Source organism: Salmo trutta, chromosome 24 (assembly GCF_901001165.1).
Source record: "Salmo trutta chromosome 24, fSalTru1.1, whole genome shotgun sequence".
NCBI classification, from domain to species: Eukaryota; Metazoa; Chordata; class Actinopteri; order Salmoniformes; family Salmonidae; genus Salmo; species Salmo trutta.
In genome coordinates, this window is record NC_042980.1 from 6,788,752 (window position 1) to 6,807,738 (window position 18,987).

Below are 18,987 nucleotides of genomic sequence, written 5' to 3' on the forward strand. Positions count from 1 at the left end.
ACACTTATTTTTCATACAATTAAGTGTTAAATTGATGTGTCATTCATTTGCCAAACTCGATTGATCAATTGCAGTAATTATTCTGGGTGTAATTTGATCAATGTTTGAAATGCATCCAACAAATCAATCAAGGGCTATATATAAGTCACAATGAAATTAAACCAATGACTACAAACACTGGGTCATATTAATTTGGTGCCAAATGGAAGAAACTGACTGAAATAGGAAGGGACTACCTGAACATTTCCAATAAGAAACGCTAGTTTTGTTTTCCGTGGCAGAGTTTTACTATGCGTGCCTGAACACAACTCCTGTATAGGGTCCTCGTTACGCATTGGAAGTGTAGCAGAGAAGAATTCTCGAGACAATATGATCTTCATTACATGCTTGTCCTGCTTTTATAACAAAGATCGTATGGAGATGGCAGTAACCATCTGTTTCTATTTGTTGTATGTAATTAATATAAAGCTACATACCTTCTACCGATATTAGGCCAAAACTACATTTACTTTACATCACACAACCCACATTTAAGAAATACAATGTACAGTCGTTTTCCCAAGAGCCTGTGTTATTTTCATGAATTACATTGTTCTTTCATCTGGATATTTTATTGATGTTCTTAAATGAACCAAATGTTCTTATGTTGCAAAACCTGTTGAGAGCATGTAATGCGACGAAATCCTGGAAATGATACATGTCCTTAGAGATTTGAGTTTATTGGACAATGATTCTATAGGGGGAGATGATGGAAATCCTTCACACGAGCACAAAATATAGATATTACTTAAAGGGATAGTTTGGGATTTTGGCAGTGAAGCCTTTTATCTACTTCCCCAGTCAGATGAACATATGGATACCATTTTTATGGCTCTGCGTCCTGTAGGAAGGAAGTTAGAGGTAGTTTGCATTGGCTCGCGAAACTATCATTTGCACAAAGACTGGAAGTCTATCGGAATAGATAGCCAAAATCCCGAAGTATCCCTTTAATGAAAGTAATTACCAAATATTTGGGACCATGTGTGGTCCTACTTAACCAGTCATAAAAAAAGCAATTAATTATTTAAAAAAATCTGATTTTATGTTCTTTTCTTTTCTGTAGGGCCAAGCTGGATTCCCTGTAAGCATTGAGTTTCCTACAGTTATCCTACAGTTCTTCTAAAGTTGTGTTCTAACAAGTGTGGATGTCATAGTGTGGTGGATATTTGCCCTGAAAGACTAAATGAACCAAACATCAGTGCTAGTTTGATTTGTGATAAACAGCACATTTTCTAATCTTTGTATTTTCTGACAGGGCCCGATTGGACCTAAGGGCGACATGGGAGATCCAGGCCAACCCAGTTATGGAGTCAAGGTCAGTGATGTGACCACACAGCAACATTGCCCTGTCATTGTTGCTACAGTGTACCACTGAGTTATGCCCATTCCCAGCAAGTGTTTATTTTGTGGGGGTTAACAAAATAACCAGTTTCTCGTTCTTCTAATGTGTCTCTTCACAGGGCGAGAAGGGCGAGCCTGGCTCAATCATTGGGCCTGATGGGAATACTTTGTACCTGGGAAGATTGTCGGGTGAGAAGGTGAGCGTCTCACTATTGACTTCTGTAGTCTGCAGTAATATTTGACACGTGTGTTTATAGTATATATGATACTATAAATATCTCACATGCGACTCATAATAAGACTAAGCAACTAGCCTATTAAAATGTTTATCTGCCTATAGTTAAACCATGAGCAATCAAGTATTATGCATTTTGCTGACTAAGATCAAAGACTGGTCATGAGAAAGGAATTCTAAATACAAGTGTATTTAATTACTTTGGAAAATGAATGATAATATTAGACATGGCATAAGCTTAACTTCCACAGCATTAACAAGCATTACAAGGCATTATTCTAAGCATTGTGAGAGAGCGAGACAAAGAAACTATGGCTTGTGGCATGGCCCATAGCTCATGGGAGAGGGAAATAAAGAGTGTAGGTATCTCACCACAGCAGGAACAAATAATAGATAGAACAATGACTCTAAGACCGTTTAATAAGCCAATGTGCTGTTTGGATTCAAAATCTGAGTCGCTGACCAATAGTATTACTGTAAAGTTAACCTCCAATCAGATATCAGACTACATGATGTAACCTCTGCTTCCCAGAGGTGAGACAATGGAGGTTGGTAAGATCAACACAGAGAATGCTGAATTCCTAAGACAACACAGAGGAAATTCTTGCATACAGTTGATAAGAAGAGTCACTTTGGGGCTGCCCTACACTTCTGTCTGGCTCAGTCTTATCTGTGTGTTGTCCTCCAAGCCGAGTTAAAACACCAACTCTCCATCTTTTGTAGGGCGACAGAGGACCTGCCGGACCCGTCGGGCCTCCTGTAAGTACTTTTAGGCTCATTACTTGACATTACGGTCTTGTCATTTGAAGCTGCCTTAAATTAAACTGACATGGTCATGGGCAGTGTTGGGATTATATATTACTCATTACATTTAACAAAAGTAAAGCTTTACTTTACAATATTACTTTGAATGGAAAGTAACTTGTTATATTACTTTGTGTTACATTCATGAAAAAAATGTGAGCCAGGTGAGCCACGCGCGCTCTACCGAAGATAGGCTACTTACAAACTCAGGTTTTATCACGAATTTCGCCTTTCATTTGTGGTGCTGCTTTTAAGTGCTGTGCAATCATATAGGCTGCTTAATTAGCCATACAGTGCATTCAGAAAGTTTTCAGACCCCTTGACTTTTTCCACATTTTGTTACGTTACAGCCTTATTATAAAATGAATTAAATATGTTTTTTCCCTCATCAATCTACACACAATATCCCATAATAACACAGCAAAAACAGGTTTAGACATTTTTGCTAATTTATAAAAAATACAAAACAGAATGACCTTATTTACATAAGTATTCAGACCCTTTGCTATGAGATTTGAAATTGAGCTCAAGTGCATCCTGTTTCCATTGATCATCCTTGAGCTGTTTATACAACTTGTTTGGAATCCACCTGTGGTAAATTAAATTGATTGGTCATGATTTGGAAAGACACACACCTGTCTATATAAGGTCCCACAGTTGACAGTCCATGTCAGAGCAAAAACCAAGCCATGAGGTCGAAGAAATTGTCCGTAGAGTTCAGAGACAGTATTGTGTTGAGGCACAGATCCGAGGAAGGGTACCAAAAAATGTCTGCAGCATTGAAGATTGAACTCTTTGGCCTGAATGCCAAGATCCACATCTGGAGGAAACCTGCCACCATCCCTATGGTGAAGCATGGTGGTGGTGGCAGCATCATGCTGTGGGGATGTTTTTCAGTGGCAGGAACTGGGAGACTAGTCAGGATCGAGGGAAAGATGATCGTAGCAAAGTACAGAGAGATCCTTGATCAAAACCTGCTCCACAGCACTCAGGACCTCAGACTGGGGCGAAGGTTCACCTTCCAACAAGACAATGACTCTAAGCACACAGCCAAGAAAACGCAGGAGTGGCTTCCGGACAAGTCTCTAAATGTCCTTGAGTGGCCCAGCCAGAGCCCGGACTTGAACCTGGTCGAGCATATCGAGAGAGACCTGAAAATTGCTGTGCAGCGACGCTCGCCAACTAACCTAACAGAGCTTGAGAGGATCTGCAGAGGTGATGGGATAAACTCTCCAAATACAGGTGTGCCAAGCTTTTGCATCATACCGAAGAAGACTCCAGGCTGTAATCACTACCAAAGTTGCTTCAACAAAGTACTGAGTAAAGGGTCTGAATACATGAAAATGTTATGTTTACGTTTTCTATTTTTAATACATTTGCAAACATTTCTAAAAACCTGTTTTTGCTTTGTCATTATGGAGTATTGTGTGTAGATTGATGAGGATTAAAACAATTTAATCAATTTTAGAATAAGGCTGTAAAAAAAAGTTGAGGGGTCTGAATACTTTACGAAAGCATTGTACATACTGTAAGCCAGACAGATGTTCTATATTTTCATTCCAAATCTTTCTCTCGAACCGCCAGTTCTGGTTATAGACCGCACGTTCACAGACCCATAGAGATGTATAGAGAGCACACTTGGTACTAGACTGGAAGGCTTCTTTGGGCTTCAGAGGTGAGAGGTGCACCCTCTACACAATTTTATGGAGGCAGCTGACATGACATTTCTCCGAACAGCCTTTTTCCACTTGCTCGAGAACTAAATGAGGAGAGATATGATTCTGAAAGTCAGTTGACAAAGTAACGCATTACTGTAATCCGTTACTTGTAAAAGTAATTTGATTACGTAAGGCGTTGCTTTTGTGAGGCGTTACCCCCAACACTGGTCACAAGCAACAGCAGGGTCAAAGATGTTGTAAAGAGAGAGTGTGAGGAAAGTGGCTGCACTTGTCAGCACCAACACAGATGCTGTTAAGCATCTGCACATATGCATGACAGTACACTTCTCTCTTCTGCAATGTGACAACAAATGCTGACGAGTGCACCCTCACTTCACGCAGTCTTTGTTTGTGTCAGAACTCGGCCCGTTCCTCATGGTAAAGGCATATAGCTGAGTTTACCTTGAATTAATTCAGCTGCCATGTACTGTGCCTTGCAAAAGTGTTCATACCCCTTGGATTTCTTCACATTTTATTGTGTTACAAAGTGGGATTAAAATGCATTTTGTCAATTTTGTCAACAATCTGCTCAAAATACTCTTTCAAAGTGGAAGATTTGTTTTACATTTGTTAAAGATAGCTAGAAATTAAATAACTAGAATATAGTCACTGCATAAGTATTCAGCTCCCTGAGTCAATACATATTAGAAAGAACTTTGACAGCAATTACAGCTTTGAGTCTTCTTGGGTGAGTCTCCAATCTTGGGTACAGTGGTTGCTCCACTAAAAAAAGCACTGATTATGCTTTTGGGTCCTACTGTGTCTCTAACTGACAATGAATGGTTGACATAAAAATAAACTAGAAACTGATAATTGTGCACGACTTCAGTATTACTTATTCTTTTATTTTGTTAGGATTATTTTGCTCTTACTGTAGTACTGTAGGCCACTCCCGACCAGCCACGTTGTACAGCGCCTGAGTGGCACAACGGTCTAAGACACTGCATAGCAGTGCAAGCTGTGTTGCAACAGATGCTGGTTCAATACACATGCCGGCCTCGACTGGGAGACCCATGAGATGACTAGGTTTTTGATTTCTCTCCCTCTAAAAACAGGTATAACTCATTCTAAATAACAAACTGGCTTTATTTACAAATTAGTAACAATGTCACACGCCATGTTCAAGAATTGCCTTTTTCTCACTCATTTTACGTTATTTGAAAATGAAATCATCTCCACAATATATGTTTTTTAAACAAAGTGATTATTATTATTAATTTAGAATGATATAAAAGCCTGTTGGATATTCTCACAGATATATTATTAACCCTGATATCAGCAGGGCAATATATATTGGTCATATTGGTCATGGCTTCCAAGTGGCGCACAATGGGATTGCCTTGCAGTTGTATCCACTGAAAACGCGCGAGGTTTAAGGCACAAGGGAAGGGGGCACTGGATGGGCCACAGAGCCGCGCAGAGAAGACCGACCTAGCCCATGGGGAAGGGAGGTGGAGAAAGGGGGATGGTGGGGGGGTGGACCCTCCAACTATTTTAGCACCGTTTCGCGCTGCTCTGAGACAAGCATGGGGACTTGTCTTGATAAATCAATGAGATTTTTATTTTCACTGAATCTCCGTTTGGGTATTGATTAGACTTCAATTAGAAAATTGGGGTGTAGAAATGTTGTGTTCTTAGTGTAACCTTTATTTAACTAGGCAAGTCAGTTAAAATTCTTATTTACAAGGGCAGCCTACTTCTTCCTCCCAATCACGAAATTGAACCCCCGGTCTCCCTCGTGCCCCCGCACGACACGATGATTCTTTAGCTAAACAGCCCAGTACTGTACTCCCGACCGTCACATTGTACAGCGCTATATTTTCCGTTCCGTCCTAACGGAAACCCAGAGGGTTTTCAAATTCTCTAGTACAGCCACTATTGAAGGCTATCGAATGCTTCTCAAAGATGCCCTCGGGTGGTCAAACTAGCACTAACTAGCATTAATGGTACCAATGGCTGACAATTAAATAATGTGCCATAGAATTCTGAGGCACCATGCAAGCTGCACTGCAGTATGTTGCAACTTTTAAAGGACGAACCACTGTAAGTCTCCAAGATTTTTACTCACCTGGATTGTGCAATAGCCCATTATTCTTTTCATAATTCTTCAAGCTCCGTCAAGATGTTGGAGATCATGGCTAGACAGAAATTTTCTTACCATAGATTTTTAAGCAGATTTAAGTCAGAACTGTAACTTGGCGACTCAAGAACATTCACTGTCTTCTTGGTAAGCAACTCCAGTGTGATTTTTGCCTTTTGTTTTAGGTTATTGTCCTGCTGAATGGTTAATTCCTCTCCTAGTGTCTGGTGTAAAGCAGACTGAAGCAGGTTTTCCTCTAGGATTTTGCCTATGCTTAGCTCCATCCTGTTTATTTTTACCCTGAACAACTCTGCAGTCTTTGCCGATATCAAGCATGCCCATACCATAATGCAGCCACCACCATGCTTGAAAATAAGGAGGCAGTTACTCAGTAATGTGTTAGATTTGCCTGAAACATATGGCTTTGCATTTTGGCCAAAAAGTTGAATCCTTTGATGTTTTTTTGCAGTATTACTTTAGTGCCTTGTTGCATACAAGATGCAAGTTTTGGTATATTTTTATTCTGTATATTTGTATTCTTCTTTTCACTCTGTCATTTAATTCATTATTGGGAAGTCACTACAATGTTGTTGATCTATCCTCAGGTTTCTCCCAACACAGCCATTAAACTCGGTAACTGTTTTAAAATCACCAATGGCCTCATGGAAACATTCCTGAGCAGTTTAAATACTGTCTTGCAGCTCATTTCACAAGGACGACTGTATCTTTGATACATAATCCACAGCATAATTATTAACTTGCCCATGTTAAAAGATATTCACTGTCTGATTTGTTATTGTTACCCATCTACCAATCACTGTCCTTTTGAGGCTTTTGAAAAGCTCCCTGGTCTTTATAGTTGAATTCAATACAGCACTGATGTACCTTAGAAATGTATCTGGGACAAAGAAAAGGGTTAGTCATTCAAAAATCATGTCTACCACTATTATTTCAGACAGAGTGAGTCCATGTAATTTATGTGATTTATTAAGCCACATTTTTACTACTGAATGAATTTAGGCTTGCCTGAGCAAAGGGTCTGAATACTTCTACAAGGACTATAATAGTTATCACTTTTTTTTTACAATTGAGTATTTTGAGCAGATTGTTGACAAAAAAAGTAGCATTAAATACATTTAAATCCCACTTTGTAACACAATAAAATGTGAAGAAATCCTAGGGATATGAATGCTTATGCAAGGCACTGTATTTCATTGATCCCTCTCAAAAATAATTTTTTTGTGAATGTGTTTTGTGTTTGGGTCTCATATGGTTGATGTATTGTTGTTTGTACAGGGGCAGTATGGTCCTCCTGGGATAAAGGGTGAATTTGGAATGCCCGGAAGACCTGTAAGTACTCGAGCTGAATTTAGAACTTTACAATTACAGTAGGTGCTCAGTAGCGTGACAAAAAAAGGTAGCATTTATCTTTTAGTTGCCAAAATGCTGTGTAGGTCGAGTGCATTTTAGTCTCTTTGGTATCAATGGTGTAATTGCTTGAAAGTGGTACAAATGTTTCTTTGACTTGAACAGGAGTGGAATGATTGAATGTTGTTACATAACATATATTGCCAGTGTGTGTGTAATTATGCACAAGTTAGGAAAGTATCGATATGGAATGCTGCTACTACTGCTACTAGTAGTAGCATTTATCTCTAGTGAATGCTCCATGCATAAGGCCTTCATAGTATCTAACTATCTATGTCTGTTTCCTACAGGGTCGTCCTGGTGTGAACGGATACAAGGGTGAAAAAGGAGAGCCATCCACAGGAGCTGGATTTAGCTACCCAGTAAGTGTGACACGTGCTTATAACAATGTACTGTGCCTGTTTACGATACAATGGAAGTGCACTGTCTTTTAGATTTGATTCAACTTAGCTTTTAATACAAACTGAAAGTAACTTAATGTCTTCTGTTTCCAGGGTGTCCCAGGCCCACCCGGGCCGCCGGGACCACCCGGACCAGCTGTGCCTGTGGACCGCTTCAACGTAAGTTTATCAGAATCCTTATACCCAAAACCATGGTTGACAAGATTGACTTGTCCAATATTGGAAACAGGATATCATGTTTGTGTGCAAAATACTGGAAAATGTTTAAATGTGCCATTTCCTATTTATTGCAGGGATATGACGCCTCAAGGAATTATCCAGGTATGCTGACAATTATTTGTTGTTTTTACATCAAACGTTATGCCTAGTGATGAAACCTCTCGAAGACAGAGGATTAAATCATGGCACATAGGCAGAAAGTATTCAGACCCCTTGATGTTTCCTCATTTTGTTACGTTGCAGCCTTATTCTAAAATTGACTAAGTAATTTTTTCCCCTCATCAATCTATATACAATACCCCATAATGACAAAGCTCAAACAGGTTTTTAGACATTTGTGCAAATATAAACTGAAATATCACATTTGCTTAAGTATTCAGACCCTTTACTCAGTACTTTGTAGAAGCACCTTTGGCAGCTATTACAGCCTAGACTCTTCTTGGGTATGACGCTACAAGCTTGGCATACCTGTATTTGGGGAGTTTCTCCCATTCTCTGCAGATCCTCTCCAGCTCTGTCAAGTTGGATGGGAAGCGTCGCTGAACAGCTATTTTCAGGTCTCTCCAGAGATGCTCGATCGGGTTCAAGTCCGGGCTCTGGCTGGGCCACTCAAGGACATTTATAGACTTGCCCGAAGCCACTTGTGTGTTGTCTTAGCTGTGTGCTTAGGGTCGTTGTCCTGTTGTAAGTTGGATCTTCGCCCCAGTCTGAGGTCCTGAGCGCTCTGGAACAGGTTTTGATCAAGGATCTCTCTGTACTTTGCTCTGTTCAGCTTTCCCTCGATCCTGTCATGTCTCTCAGTCCATGTCGCTGAAAAACATCCCCACAGCATGATGCTGCCACCACCATGCTTCACCATAGGGATGGTGCCAGGTTTCCTCCAGACGTGACTCTTGGCATTCAGACCAAAGAGTTCAATCTTGGTTTCATCAGACCAGAGAATGTTGTTTCTCATGGTCTTAAGGTCCTTTAGGTGCCTTTTGGCAAACTCCAAGCGGGCTGTCATGTGCCTTTTACTGAGGAGTGGCTTCCGTCTGGCCACTCTACCATAAAGGCCTGATTGGTGGAGTGCTGCAGAGATGGTTGTCCTTCTGAAAGGTTCTCCCATCTCCACAGGGGAACTCTGGAGCACTGTCAGAGTGACCATAGTGTTCTTGGTCACCTCCCTGACCAAGGCCCTTTTCCCGCCAATTGCTCAGTTTGGCCAGGTGGCCAGCTCTAGGAAGAGTCTTGGTGGTTCCAAACTTCTTCCATTTAGAAATGATGGAGGCCACTGTTACATAAAGAGAGACCTAAGACAAGAACACAGCATGGCATCAACACATGAAAACACAACATGGTAGCAACACAACATGGCAGCAGCACAAAGGGCAAGAAGGTAGAGACAACAATACATCATGCGAAGCAACCACAACTGTCAGTAAGAGTGTCCATGATTGAGTCTTTGAATGAAGTGTTTTTTGCAGCTCATTCCAGTCGCTAGCTGCAGCGAACTGAAAAGAGGATAAAATCAAATCAAATTTTATTGGTCACATACACATGGTTAGCAGATGTTATTGCGAGTGTTTCGAAATTCTTCTGCTTCTAGTTCCGACAGTGCAGCAATATCTGACAAGTAATATCTAACAATTCCACAACAAATACCTAATACACACAAATCTAAGTAAAGGAATGGAATAAGAATATATGGATGAGTAATGTCAGAGCGGCATAGGCTAAGATGCAATAGATAGTATATCAAATGTATCAAATTTATTTATATAGCCCTTCTTACATCAGCTGATATCTCAAAGTGCTGTACAGAAGCCCAGCCTAAAACCCCAAACGGCAAGCAATGCAGGTGTAGAAGCACGGAATGCAGTATATACATATGAGATGAGTGATGCAAGATATGTAAACATTATTAAAGTGGCATTATTAAAGTGACTAGTGATCCATTTATTAAAGTGGCTAATGATTTCAAGTATGTAGGCAGCAGCCTCTCTGTGTTAGTGATGGCTGTTTAGCAGTCTGATGGCCTTGAGATAGAAGCTATTTTTCAGTCTCTCGTTCCCAGCTTTGATGCACCTGTACTGTCCTCGCCTTCTGGATGGGAGCGGGGTGAACAGGCAGTGGCTCGGTTGGTTGTTGTCCTTGATGATCTTTTTGGCCTTCCTGTGACGTCGGGTGCTGTACAGTGAGGGGAAAAAAGTATTTGATCCCCTGCTGATTTTGTACGTTTGCCCATTGACAAAGAAATGATCAGTCTATAATTTTAATGGTAGGTTTATTTGAACAGTGAGAGACAGAATAACAAACAAAAAAAATCCAGAAAAACGCATGTCAAAAATGTTATAAATTGATTTGCATTTTAATGAGGGAAATAAGTATTTGACCCCTCTGCAAAACATGACTTAGTACTTGGTGGCAAAACCCTTGTTGGCAATCACAGAGTTCAGACGTTTCTTGTAGTTGGCCACCAGGTTTGCACACATCTCAGGAGGGATTTTGTCCCACTCCTCTCTTCTCCAAGTCATTAAGGTTTCGAGGCTGACGTTTGGCAACTCGAACCTCCACTGCTGTCCCAGTGGATAGAGGGTTGCTCTCTCTGCTGTTTCCTGAAGTCCACAATCATCTCCTTTGTTTTGTTGACGTTGAGTGAGAGGTTATTTTCCTGATCCCGCACTCCGAGAGCCCTCACCTCCCCCCTGTAGGCTGTCTCGTCATTGTTGGTAATCAAGCCTACTACTGTAGTGTCGTCTGCTAACTTGATGATTGAGTTGGAGGCGTGCATGGCCACGCAGTCATGGGTGAACAGGGAGTACTGGAGGGGGATGAGCATGCACCCTTGTGGGGCACCAGTGTTGAGAATCAGCGAAGTGGAGATGATGTTTCCTACCACCACCTGGGGGCGGCCTGTCAGGAAGTCCAGGACCCAAAGGGCACATGGCGGGGTTGAGACCAAGGGCCTCAAGCTGAATGATGAGCTTGGAGGGTACTATGGTGTTGAATACTGAGCTGTAGTCAATGAACAGCATTCTTACATAGGTATTCCTCTTGTCCAGATGGGATAGGGCAGTGTGATGGCAATTGTATCGTCTGTGGACTATTAGGGCGGAAAGCAAATTGAAGTGGGTCTTGGGTGACAGGTAAGGTGGAAGTGATATGATTCTTGACTTTTTCCTTGTGTGTGCTTTGTGGACCTTTAAAATAACGTGACTGGCAGAACGGGTGTTGTATGTGGAGGATGAGGGCTATCTCAGATAGGAGGGAGTGAGGCCTAAGAGGGTTTTATAAATAAGCATCAACCAGTGGGTCTTGCAACGGGTATACAGAGATGACCTGTTTACAGAGGAGTATAGAGTGCAGTGATCTGTCCTACAAGGAGCATGGGTGGAAAATCTGATGGCCAGATGGTAAAGAACATCTAGCCCGCTCGAAAGCACCCTTACCTGCTGATCGAAGAGTAGATTGAGAATATTTTTATTATATCAATTTTAGAATACGGCTGTAACGTAACAAAAAAAGGAAGAGGTCTGAACACTTTCCGAATGCACTGTACCTAGCAGTCAACAAAAGGAAGTTAGACAGTTTTTATTATTTAAGGAGACAAACCGTTCCCCATCTACCTTCAATTTGATTCAGCTATTGAAGAAAGAGGGATTCATGATCAATCTACTGTCAAGAAATTAGGCTGAAGCTTTCACCTCGATTTGGGAAATGAACTGAAACTGGAACATCAAATACTGCAGTCAAGGTGTAATTTAGATATCACAATCCATTCCATTATGCCATAAAAAGTTATATTTGACTGCCATTGGGCATGGGTAGTGCATACATCCATTACAATAGTGATACAAATTATATTAATTTCCCATGGCAATGTTTCCATATTTATTTTCTACTAATATATATATATATATATATATATATATTTTTTTTTTTACGTGTGCTCTGTTTTTTGTAGTAACAAAGGGGGAGAAAGGTGATTCCGGAGCTCAAGGTCTCCCAGGACCGCCAGGTAAGATTTATGTCTCAATATAGCACACTAAGTACAGGGATAATAACACCACTTCGTTTTGTCTTTAGGCTACAATTCAGCCTGTATGCTTATCGTGATATTTTGTTACAGGTGTGGCCTCTAACTTCGACATTTTTACATTCAAGGTATGAAAGTATTACAATTAATAGTACTACTGTTAGGATGGAAGATGGATAATGAAGTTATTTGTGTCTCAATATACTTTGATACTCTGTTCTTTTTTTAACATTCTATTCTTTTCCATGTACTATTCTGTACTTTTCCACAGTCTAGTTTAGGGCTGGGCAATATGGCCAAAATATCATATCACAGTATCTAAAACAAGTTGGACGGTATGACGATATTTGAGTATGTTTTTGAATAATACAAGTTCAACATTTTCTTTGAGTAGCGCATGACCCTAAGGTGGCAACACATACAGTTGAAGTCGGAAGTTTACATACACTTAGGTTGGAGTCATTAAAACTAGTTTTTCAACCACTCCACAAATTTCTTGTTAACAAACTATAGTTTTGGCAAGTCGGTTAGGACATGTACTTTGTGCACAACACAAGTAATTTTTCCAACAATTGTTTACAGACAGATTATTTCACTTATAATTCACTGTATCACAATTCCAGTGGGCCAGAAGTTGACTGTGCCTTTAAACAGCTTGGAAAATTCCAGGAAATTATGTCATGGCTTTAGAAGCTTCTGATAGGCTAATTGATATCATTTGAGTCAATTGGAGGTTTACCTATGGATGTATTTCAAGGCCTACCTTCAAACTCAGTGCCTCTTTGCTTGACGTCATGGGATTTTTTTTTTTTAAATCAGCCAAAAATATTGTAGACCTCCACAAGTCTGGTTCATCCTTGGGAGCAATTTCCAAACGCCTGAAGGTACCACGCTCATCTGTACAAACCATACTACGCAAGTATAAACACCATGGGACCAAGCAGCCATCATACCTCTCAGGAAGGAGACGCGTTCTGTCTCCTAGAGATGAACGTACTTTGGTGCAACAAGTGCAAATCAATCCCAGAACAACAGCAAAGGGCCTTGTGAAGATGCTGGAGGAAACAGGTACAAAAGTATCTATATCCACAGTAAAACGAGACCTATATCGACATAACCTGAAAGGCCGCTGAGCAAGGAAGAAGCCACTGCTCCAAAACCGCCATGAAAAAGCCAGACTACGGTTTACAACTGCACATGGGGACAAAGATTGTACTTTTTGGAGAAAAAATAGAACTGCTTGGCCATAATGACCATCGTTATGCTTGGTGGAAAAAGGGGGAGGCTTGCAAGCCGAAGAACACCATCCCAACCATGAAGCACGGGGGTGGCAGCATCATGTTGTGGGGGTGCTTTGCTGCAGGAGGGACTGGTGCACGTCACAAAATAGATGCCATAATGAGGGAGGAAAATTATGTGGATATATTGAAGCAACATCTCAAGACATTAGTCAGGAAGTTAAAGCTTGGTAACAAATGAGTCTTCCAAATGGACAATGACCCCAAGCATACTTACAAAGTTGTGGCAAAATGGCTTAAGGACAACAATGTCAAGGTATTGGAGTGGCCATCACAAAGCCCTGGCCTCAGTTTTATAGAACATTTGTGGGCAGAACTGAAAAAGAATGTGCAAGCAAGGAGGCCTACAAACCTGACTCTTACACCAGCTCTGTCAGGAGGAATGGGTCAAAAATCACCCAACTCATTGTGGGAAGCTTGTGGAAGGCTACCTGAAACATTTGACCCAAGTTAAACAATTTAAAGGCAATGCTACCAAATACTAATTGAGTGTATGTAAACTTCTGACCCACTGGGATTTTGATGAAAGAAATAAAAGCTGAAATTAATCATTCTCTCTACTAATATTCTGACATTTCACATTCTTAAAATAAAGTGATGATCCTAACGGACCTAAAACGGGGAATTTTTACTGGGATTAGATACCAGGAATTGTGAAAAATGTATTTGGCTAAGGTGTATGTAAACTTCCGACTTCAACTGTACATTCTAAGTGATTTCAATGGGTCTTTCTACTCTCAACATTTTTATACTCTTCAATTCAACTTCAACCAAAAATAGTCAGCATTTGCATCAATTTCCTGCACTCATTTGAGATCATTTCCACATTGCCACGTAGGGCTGCACATTATGGTCAAACAATCTAGTCCTTATTTTTAACCAAATGCAGTTGTGATTTAGAGCAAAACACTTGGGTGAAGTGTTGGAATCATGGAAATATAATGTTTATGCTAATTCTATATTTAGAATATAATAGTGGGCACTTTGAATACAATGTTGTTTGACATGACAATGAGTGAAAATGCCAGGGAGGAGTTATTGTGACAGGGTAGGAACCAAAGTGTTAGTGTTTCCTAGGGGTCCCTATAATCTTTGGCTACATTGAATGTTTTCTCTTAGCTACTTCATGTAGCCAACATATTATTGCTTCGCTTCATTCCTATTTGATTTAGAAGATACTGTTGCACAAACAACATTCTGATTTAGGTCTACACCATCACTGGTATTATCAGGCTGTATAGCTATTTACGTTTGCTCTGACTCAGTACATTTATTAGGTAGCTAGTGATTAGCATTAGCAGCTAACAAGATTTAGGCTTAACTTAAGCTTAACTTGCTAAGAAAAGACAAACTAGCTGTTTGCAGATGTAAGAAACACAAAAGAATAGTGTAATTATAGAACACTAGTGGATTTATATGAAGAAGCAATGTGAAAACAGCATTGTTGTGATTAACATTGTTGCCTGTGCTGCAATGACCATATAACTGCAAGTCTCAGTGGTTGAGGAACAACAAATGCGCTCCTTGAGTGACAGGTGGCATGGCTAGATCTGTGTGGAAAGCAGAATGGAGAGTGAGATAGCAGTCTCAAGTAGTGAAGTAAACTATAAAAATGGACATTACACATGGCATATCACATTTAACAAACCAAACATTCAAATACCCTTCTTGAAGGTAAAGTAAAAACCCAAACCTGTCCATTCGTCAATACCGTTATATCCTAAAATACGATATACCGCCCAGCCCTAGTCTAGTCTGTATTAATCCACTGCCTAGACATACGCTTATCTGTGACCTTGTGAGGAGTTATTTGTGTAACTGTATAAATGTCCTCTCTTTAGGGAAGTACAATTGAGAGACTGTTGTACTATTTTGGTGCACAAACTCTCTCCTTGCAGCACTGCAATAAATATATCTATATATAATTTGGAACCCAACTTGATAATTTGGTCTCTGTGTTCACTTGAATCTCTGATATTGCTGTTTGATTTTTCAGGACCTTGCTAACACTACAGTATGAATTACTTACAGGGATATAGTAGCTAAAATAGTAGGTGGGTAAGTCTTGGAACACTGGACGAGGTGACGTAAACATTCAGGCAAAAAGCGCTGATTTGGCACATTGCTATGAGCAGTGTATTAAGAAGCAGCGCTGCTTGTTGGGTCATGTTTTGGAGAACACAAAATTGGGGAGAAAATGGCCTAAAATTATAAAATATCTATCTCTCTATCTCTCTATCCATCTCTCTCTCTATCTCTCTCTCTATCTCTCTATCTCTCTATCTATCTCTATCTATCTAATTAATTAATTGAATTGTTCTCCAATCAAACATTTGTCTTTTTATTTCTCTCACCACTTTGATTTGGCATAAAGAGCCCTTCATTGCCAGTCCAGATTCTTAAATGCTATTATCCTACATAATGCTATCATGCCAGGACAGAGCATTAATAGCTGTTTTTTCTTTGTAGAATGACCTGAAAGGAGAGCACGGCGATACAGGCGTGAAGGGGGAGAAAGGAGAGCCAAGTGGTGGCTATTATGACCCCCGTTTTGGAAGACAACAAGGCCCGCCAGGACCCCCTGGAAACCCAGGACTTATGGTAAGAACTTGAGAGGACATTACATTATATATTAATCTGTTAGGAAGGTACTAGTCAACACACATCTCCTGGCATATGTTTGTCAAATGATAAAACATTGATACTGTACGATTCAACAATCTATATGTATAGATACATATCATGCCTGTTTAAAGGAACTTGTCACAGCCTGAAATCAGTCATTAAGACTTATGATATCTCTCAATTCTTGCTATCAACAATGGAAAGAGAGTCTTATAATGAATGGGGTACAAGTAAAGTTAAACTTTATTTTCTCCTTCATTTTTCATCACAGGGTCCAAAGGGAGATTCCATCACGGGCCCCCCTGGTCCACAGGGCCCACCAGGCTCCCCAGGGATTGGCTACGACGGTCGTCCAGGAAACCCAGGCCCACCAGGTCCTCCCGGGCCCACAGGGTCCCACTCACTACCAGGGGCCTACAGACCTACCCACCGTGAGTTTCCTAACCAGTGACAAACACGATGTCACAATACATTATTCAATAGGGTATACACCCTCTGTAAATTTTACGTTGGTGGTGGAATGGAGTGAGGTACAGCACTTGCCGATTCATAGATGGTAATGTTAAAAATACGTTTATTCATGAATATGTCTAGTGACAATACTCTGGTCTAAACGTCAATACATCTCTTTTACGACACGTTTTTGGAAACATTTGGAACTTAACTTTCATATCAGTGAGAAATAATACAAATAAAAAAAGGTTAAATTACTACACAGCTTTATAGGGCAAGGGTTCCCACATGGACATATTGTATTTCCATGTTACAGCGCTTGTTTACGGAACACAAATGGAGACAGCGGCAACCACCTGTGCTAATTAGCGATCTAGCGTGCTCCGAACACCTGTGTACGGAAGGACACCAGAAAAGTGTTGTTACTGAAAAATACTGTTCGCAGCATCTGTGTTAAAACAGTGTACATACAAGTGTATATTTTGCATTGGTGAAATTATTTTGATGTGATATGAAATTAAAGGGCTTTGTATTTCTAGAACCGTATTGCAATTGAGAATCGATTCCCATTTAGATGGAATATTTGGCTGTTTTGGCTGCCAGAGCCAGCCTGCCACTGAACATAACATATGGTCCATGGACGTTTGACATTAAGGAATAACGATAGGCTTGCCTACACTCCTTAACCTAATCTTGGGATAGTACACAACGTGCTTGACACTCTGTAAGAAGCAGCTATATTATATCGTCATCATCATATTTGTTTCTTCATCACAGCCATTAGTATTCCTGGCCCCCCCGGACCTGCTGGACCACCTGGAATTCCTGGTCACACCTCAGGGGTAAGTGGTCATCTCACGGTTCGACATAGGCGAACTGGTTTAACCATTCTGTTAGATGGCTACCATGCCGAAACCACAGATTGCTGTTTTCAGTTAAGTGGATTCAGTGGAGTGATTGCAAGGGACCTCAGAAAAAAGCAGATGCAAAGATTGTGAAGGTGTATTTTACATTGTTGTTTTCTTTTTGTGGTTGAAAGTCAATTTATTCATTAAAACTACTAAGATTCACTAGTTGTTTTTCTGAGTGATGCCTGCAATCTTGTATATGTACTATAATATGTATTGGTCTCCCCAGGTGACAGTTTTGAGGTCATACGACACCATGATTGCTACTGCAAGGCGCCAGTCGGAGGGCACCCTCATCTACATTGTCGACAAAACAGATCTCTACATCCGAGTCCGCAATGGATTCAGACAAATCATGGTGAAGTCATTAATTTTTCTTTCATGTGAGACGTGTTAGTAAGGTAGGATCTGGAGATGTACACTCAAAGTTGGTTAAGTGCACATTAAAAGACCATAAATGTGAAAAAAGTAACTATGCAAAAAAATGTATGCACTTTTTTTATATTCTTATTATATTCCAGCTCAGTGACTACAGTCCCTTCTACAGAGATCTGGTAAGTTGTATGAAAATGAGTAAATAAAACAAAGTCAATGTATGAACTTATTTAATAAATAGCTATTTGAGGAAACAGAGTCAGTCATAAAATCAAGGATGACTTGTCATCTCAAATGACCTGTGCTTAGAGTGTCCGCCCTGAGATTCGAAGGTTGGGGGTTTGAACTCTGGTCGAGTCATACCAAAGACTCAAAAAATGGTACCCGATGCCTCTCAGCTTGGCACTCAGCATTAAGGAGATGGATTGGGGGTAAGGCCCTGCGATAGGCTAGTGTCCTGTCCAGGGGGTGTACTTGCTCATCAAGCTTCCTCACGCTACAGAATCAGAAGAAAGGCTCCTGCCTTATGGGCAATTCTGGCTCAGACAAGGCTTACTTGTCCAAGGCTTGCTTATTTTACTTAATCACTGTTGCTCTTAATCTCCAGGACAACGAAGTAGCGGCAGTCCAGCCTCCCCCTGTCGTCAATTACCCCCAATCCCAGGACCACTCGGCCAACAATGGAGCTGAACAATTCTCCCAAGGCGGTGCTGCCACCCACCCCATCGTGCCTCCTCCTCGCCAGCCTATTGAGATCCCCAGGCCCGCCCAACCCAACAATCGCGACCCCAGAGAACCCCCTCAGTATGATCCCAGATACCCCTCTCAGACTGACCCTAGGTACCCCCCTCAGACAGATGGCCGCTACAGCCCTGTGCAGCCTGAGAACAGGTATCCCATCCAGCCCGAAAGACGATATCACATCACCCCCCAGAGACAACCTGTTCCCCCTCCAGTTCCCCAGCCTGCCGGTCACGTCCACACATCAGGGCCAGGAGTGAGTATCTTATCATCATTTAATGTGCCTTCAGAGAAAGCATGTATC

General features: G+C 40.8%; 1 protein-coding gene across 2 annotated transcripts in view; it reads left to right on the plus strand.

Annotated features, from left to right (window-relative positions):
- The window catches only part of LOC115160620 (collagen alpha-1(XVIII) chain), a 161,763-nt gene that overhangs the window by 138,121 nt on the left and 4,655 nt on the right, over positions 1-18,987 (plus strand). For both annotated transcript variants that reach the window (XM_029710826.1, XM_029710825.1), the window contains 16 exons: positions 1,103-1,120; positions 1,295-1,354; positions 1,500-1,577; positions 2,339-2,374; positions 7,514-7,567; positions 7,936-8,007; positions 8,140-8,205; positions 8,340-8,367; positions 12,212-12,265; positions 12,377-12,411; positions 16,051-16,182; positions 16,478-16,637; positions 17,437-17,501; positions 17,797-17,925; positions 18,089-18,121; positions 18,550-18,939. In XM_029710826.1, coding sequence (XP_029566686.1) covers positions 1,103-1,120; positions 1,295-1,354; positions 1,500-1,577; positions 2,339-2,374; positions 7,514-7,567; positions 7,936-8,007; positions 8,140-8,205; positions 8,340-8,367; positions 12,212-12,265; positions 12,377-12,411; positions 16,051-16,182; positions 16,478-16,637; positions 17,437-17,501; positions 17,797-17,925; positions 18,089-18,121; positions 18,550-18,939 — 1,410 coding nt within the window. The remainder of the gene's footprint in view (positions 1-1,102; positions 1,121-1,294; positions 1,355-1,499; positions 1,578-2,338; positions 2,375-7,513; positions 7,568-7,935; positions 8,008-8,139; positions 8,206-8,339; positions 8,368-12,211; positions 12,266-12,376; positions 12,412-16,050; positions 16,183-16,477; positions 16,638-17,436; positions 17,502-17,796; positions 17,926-18,088; positions 18,122-18,549; positions 18,940-18,987) is intronic.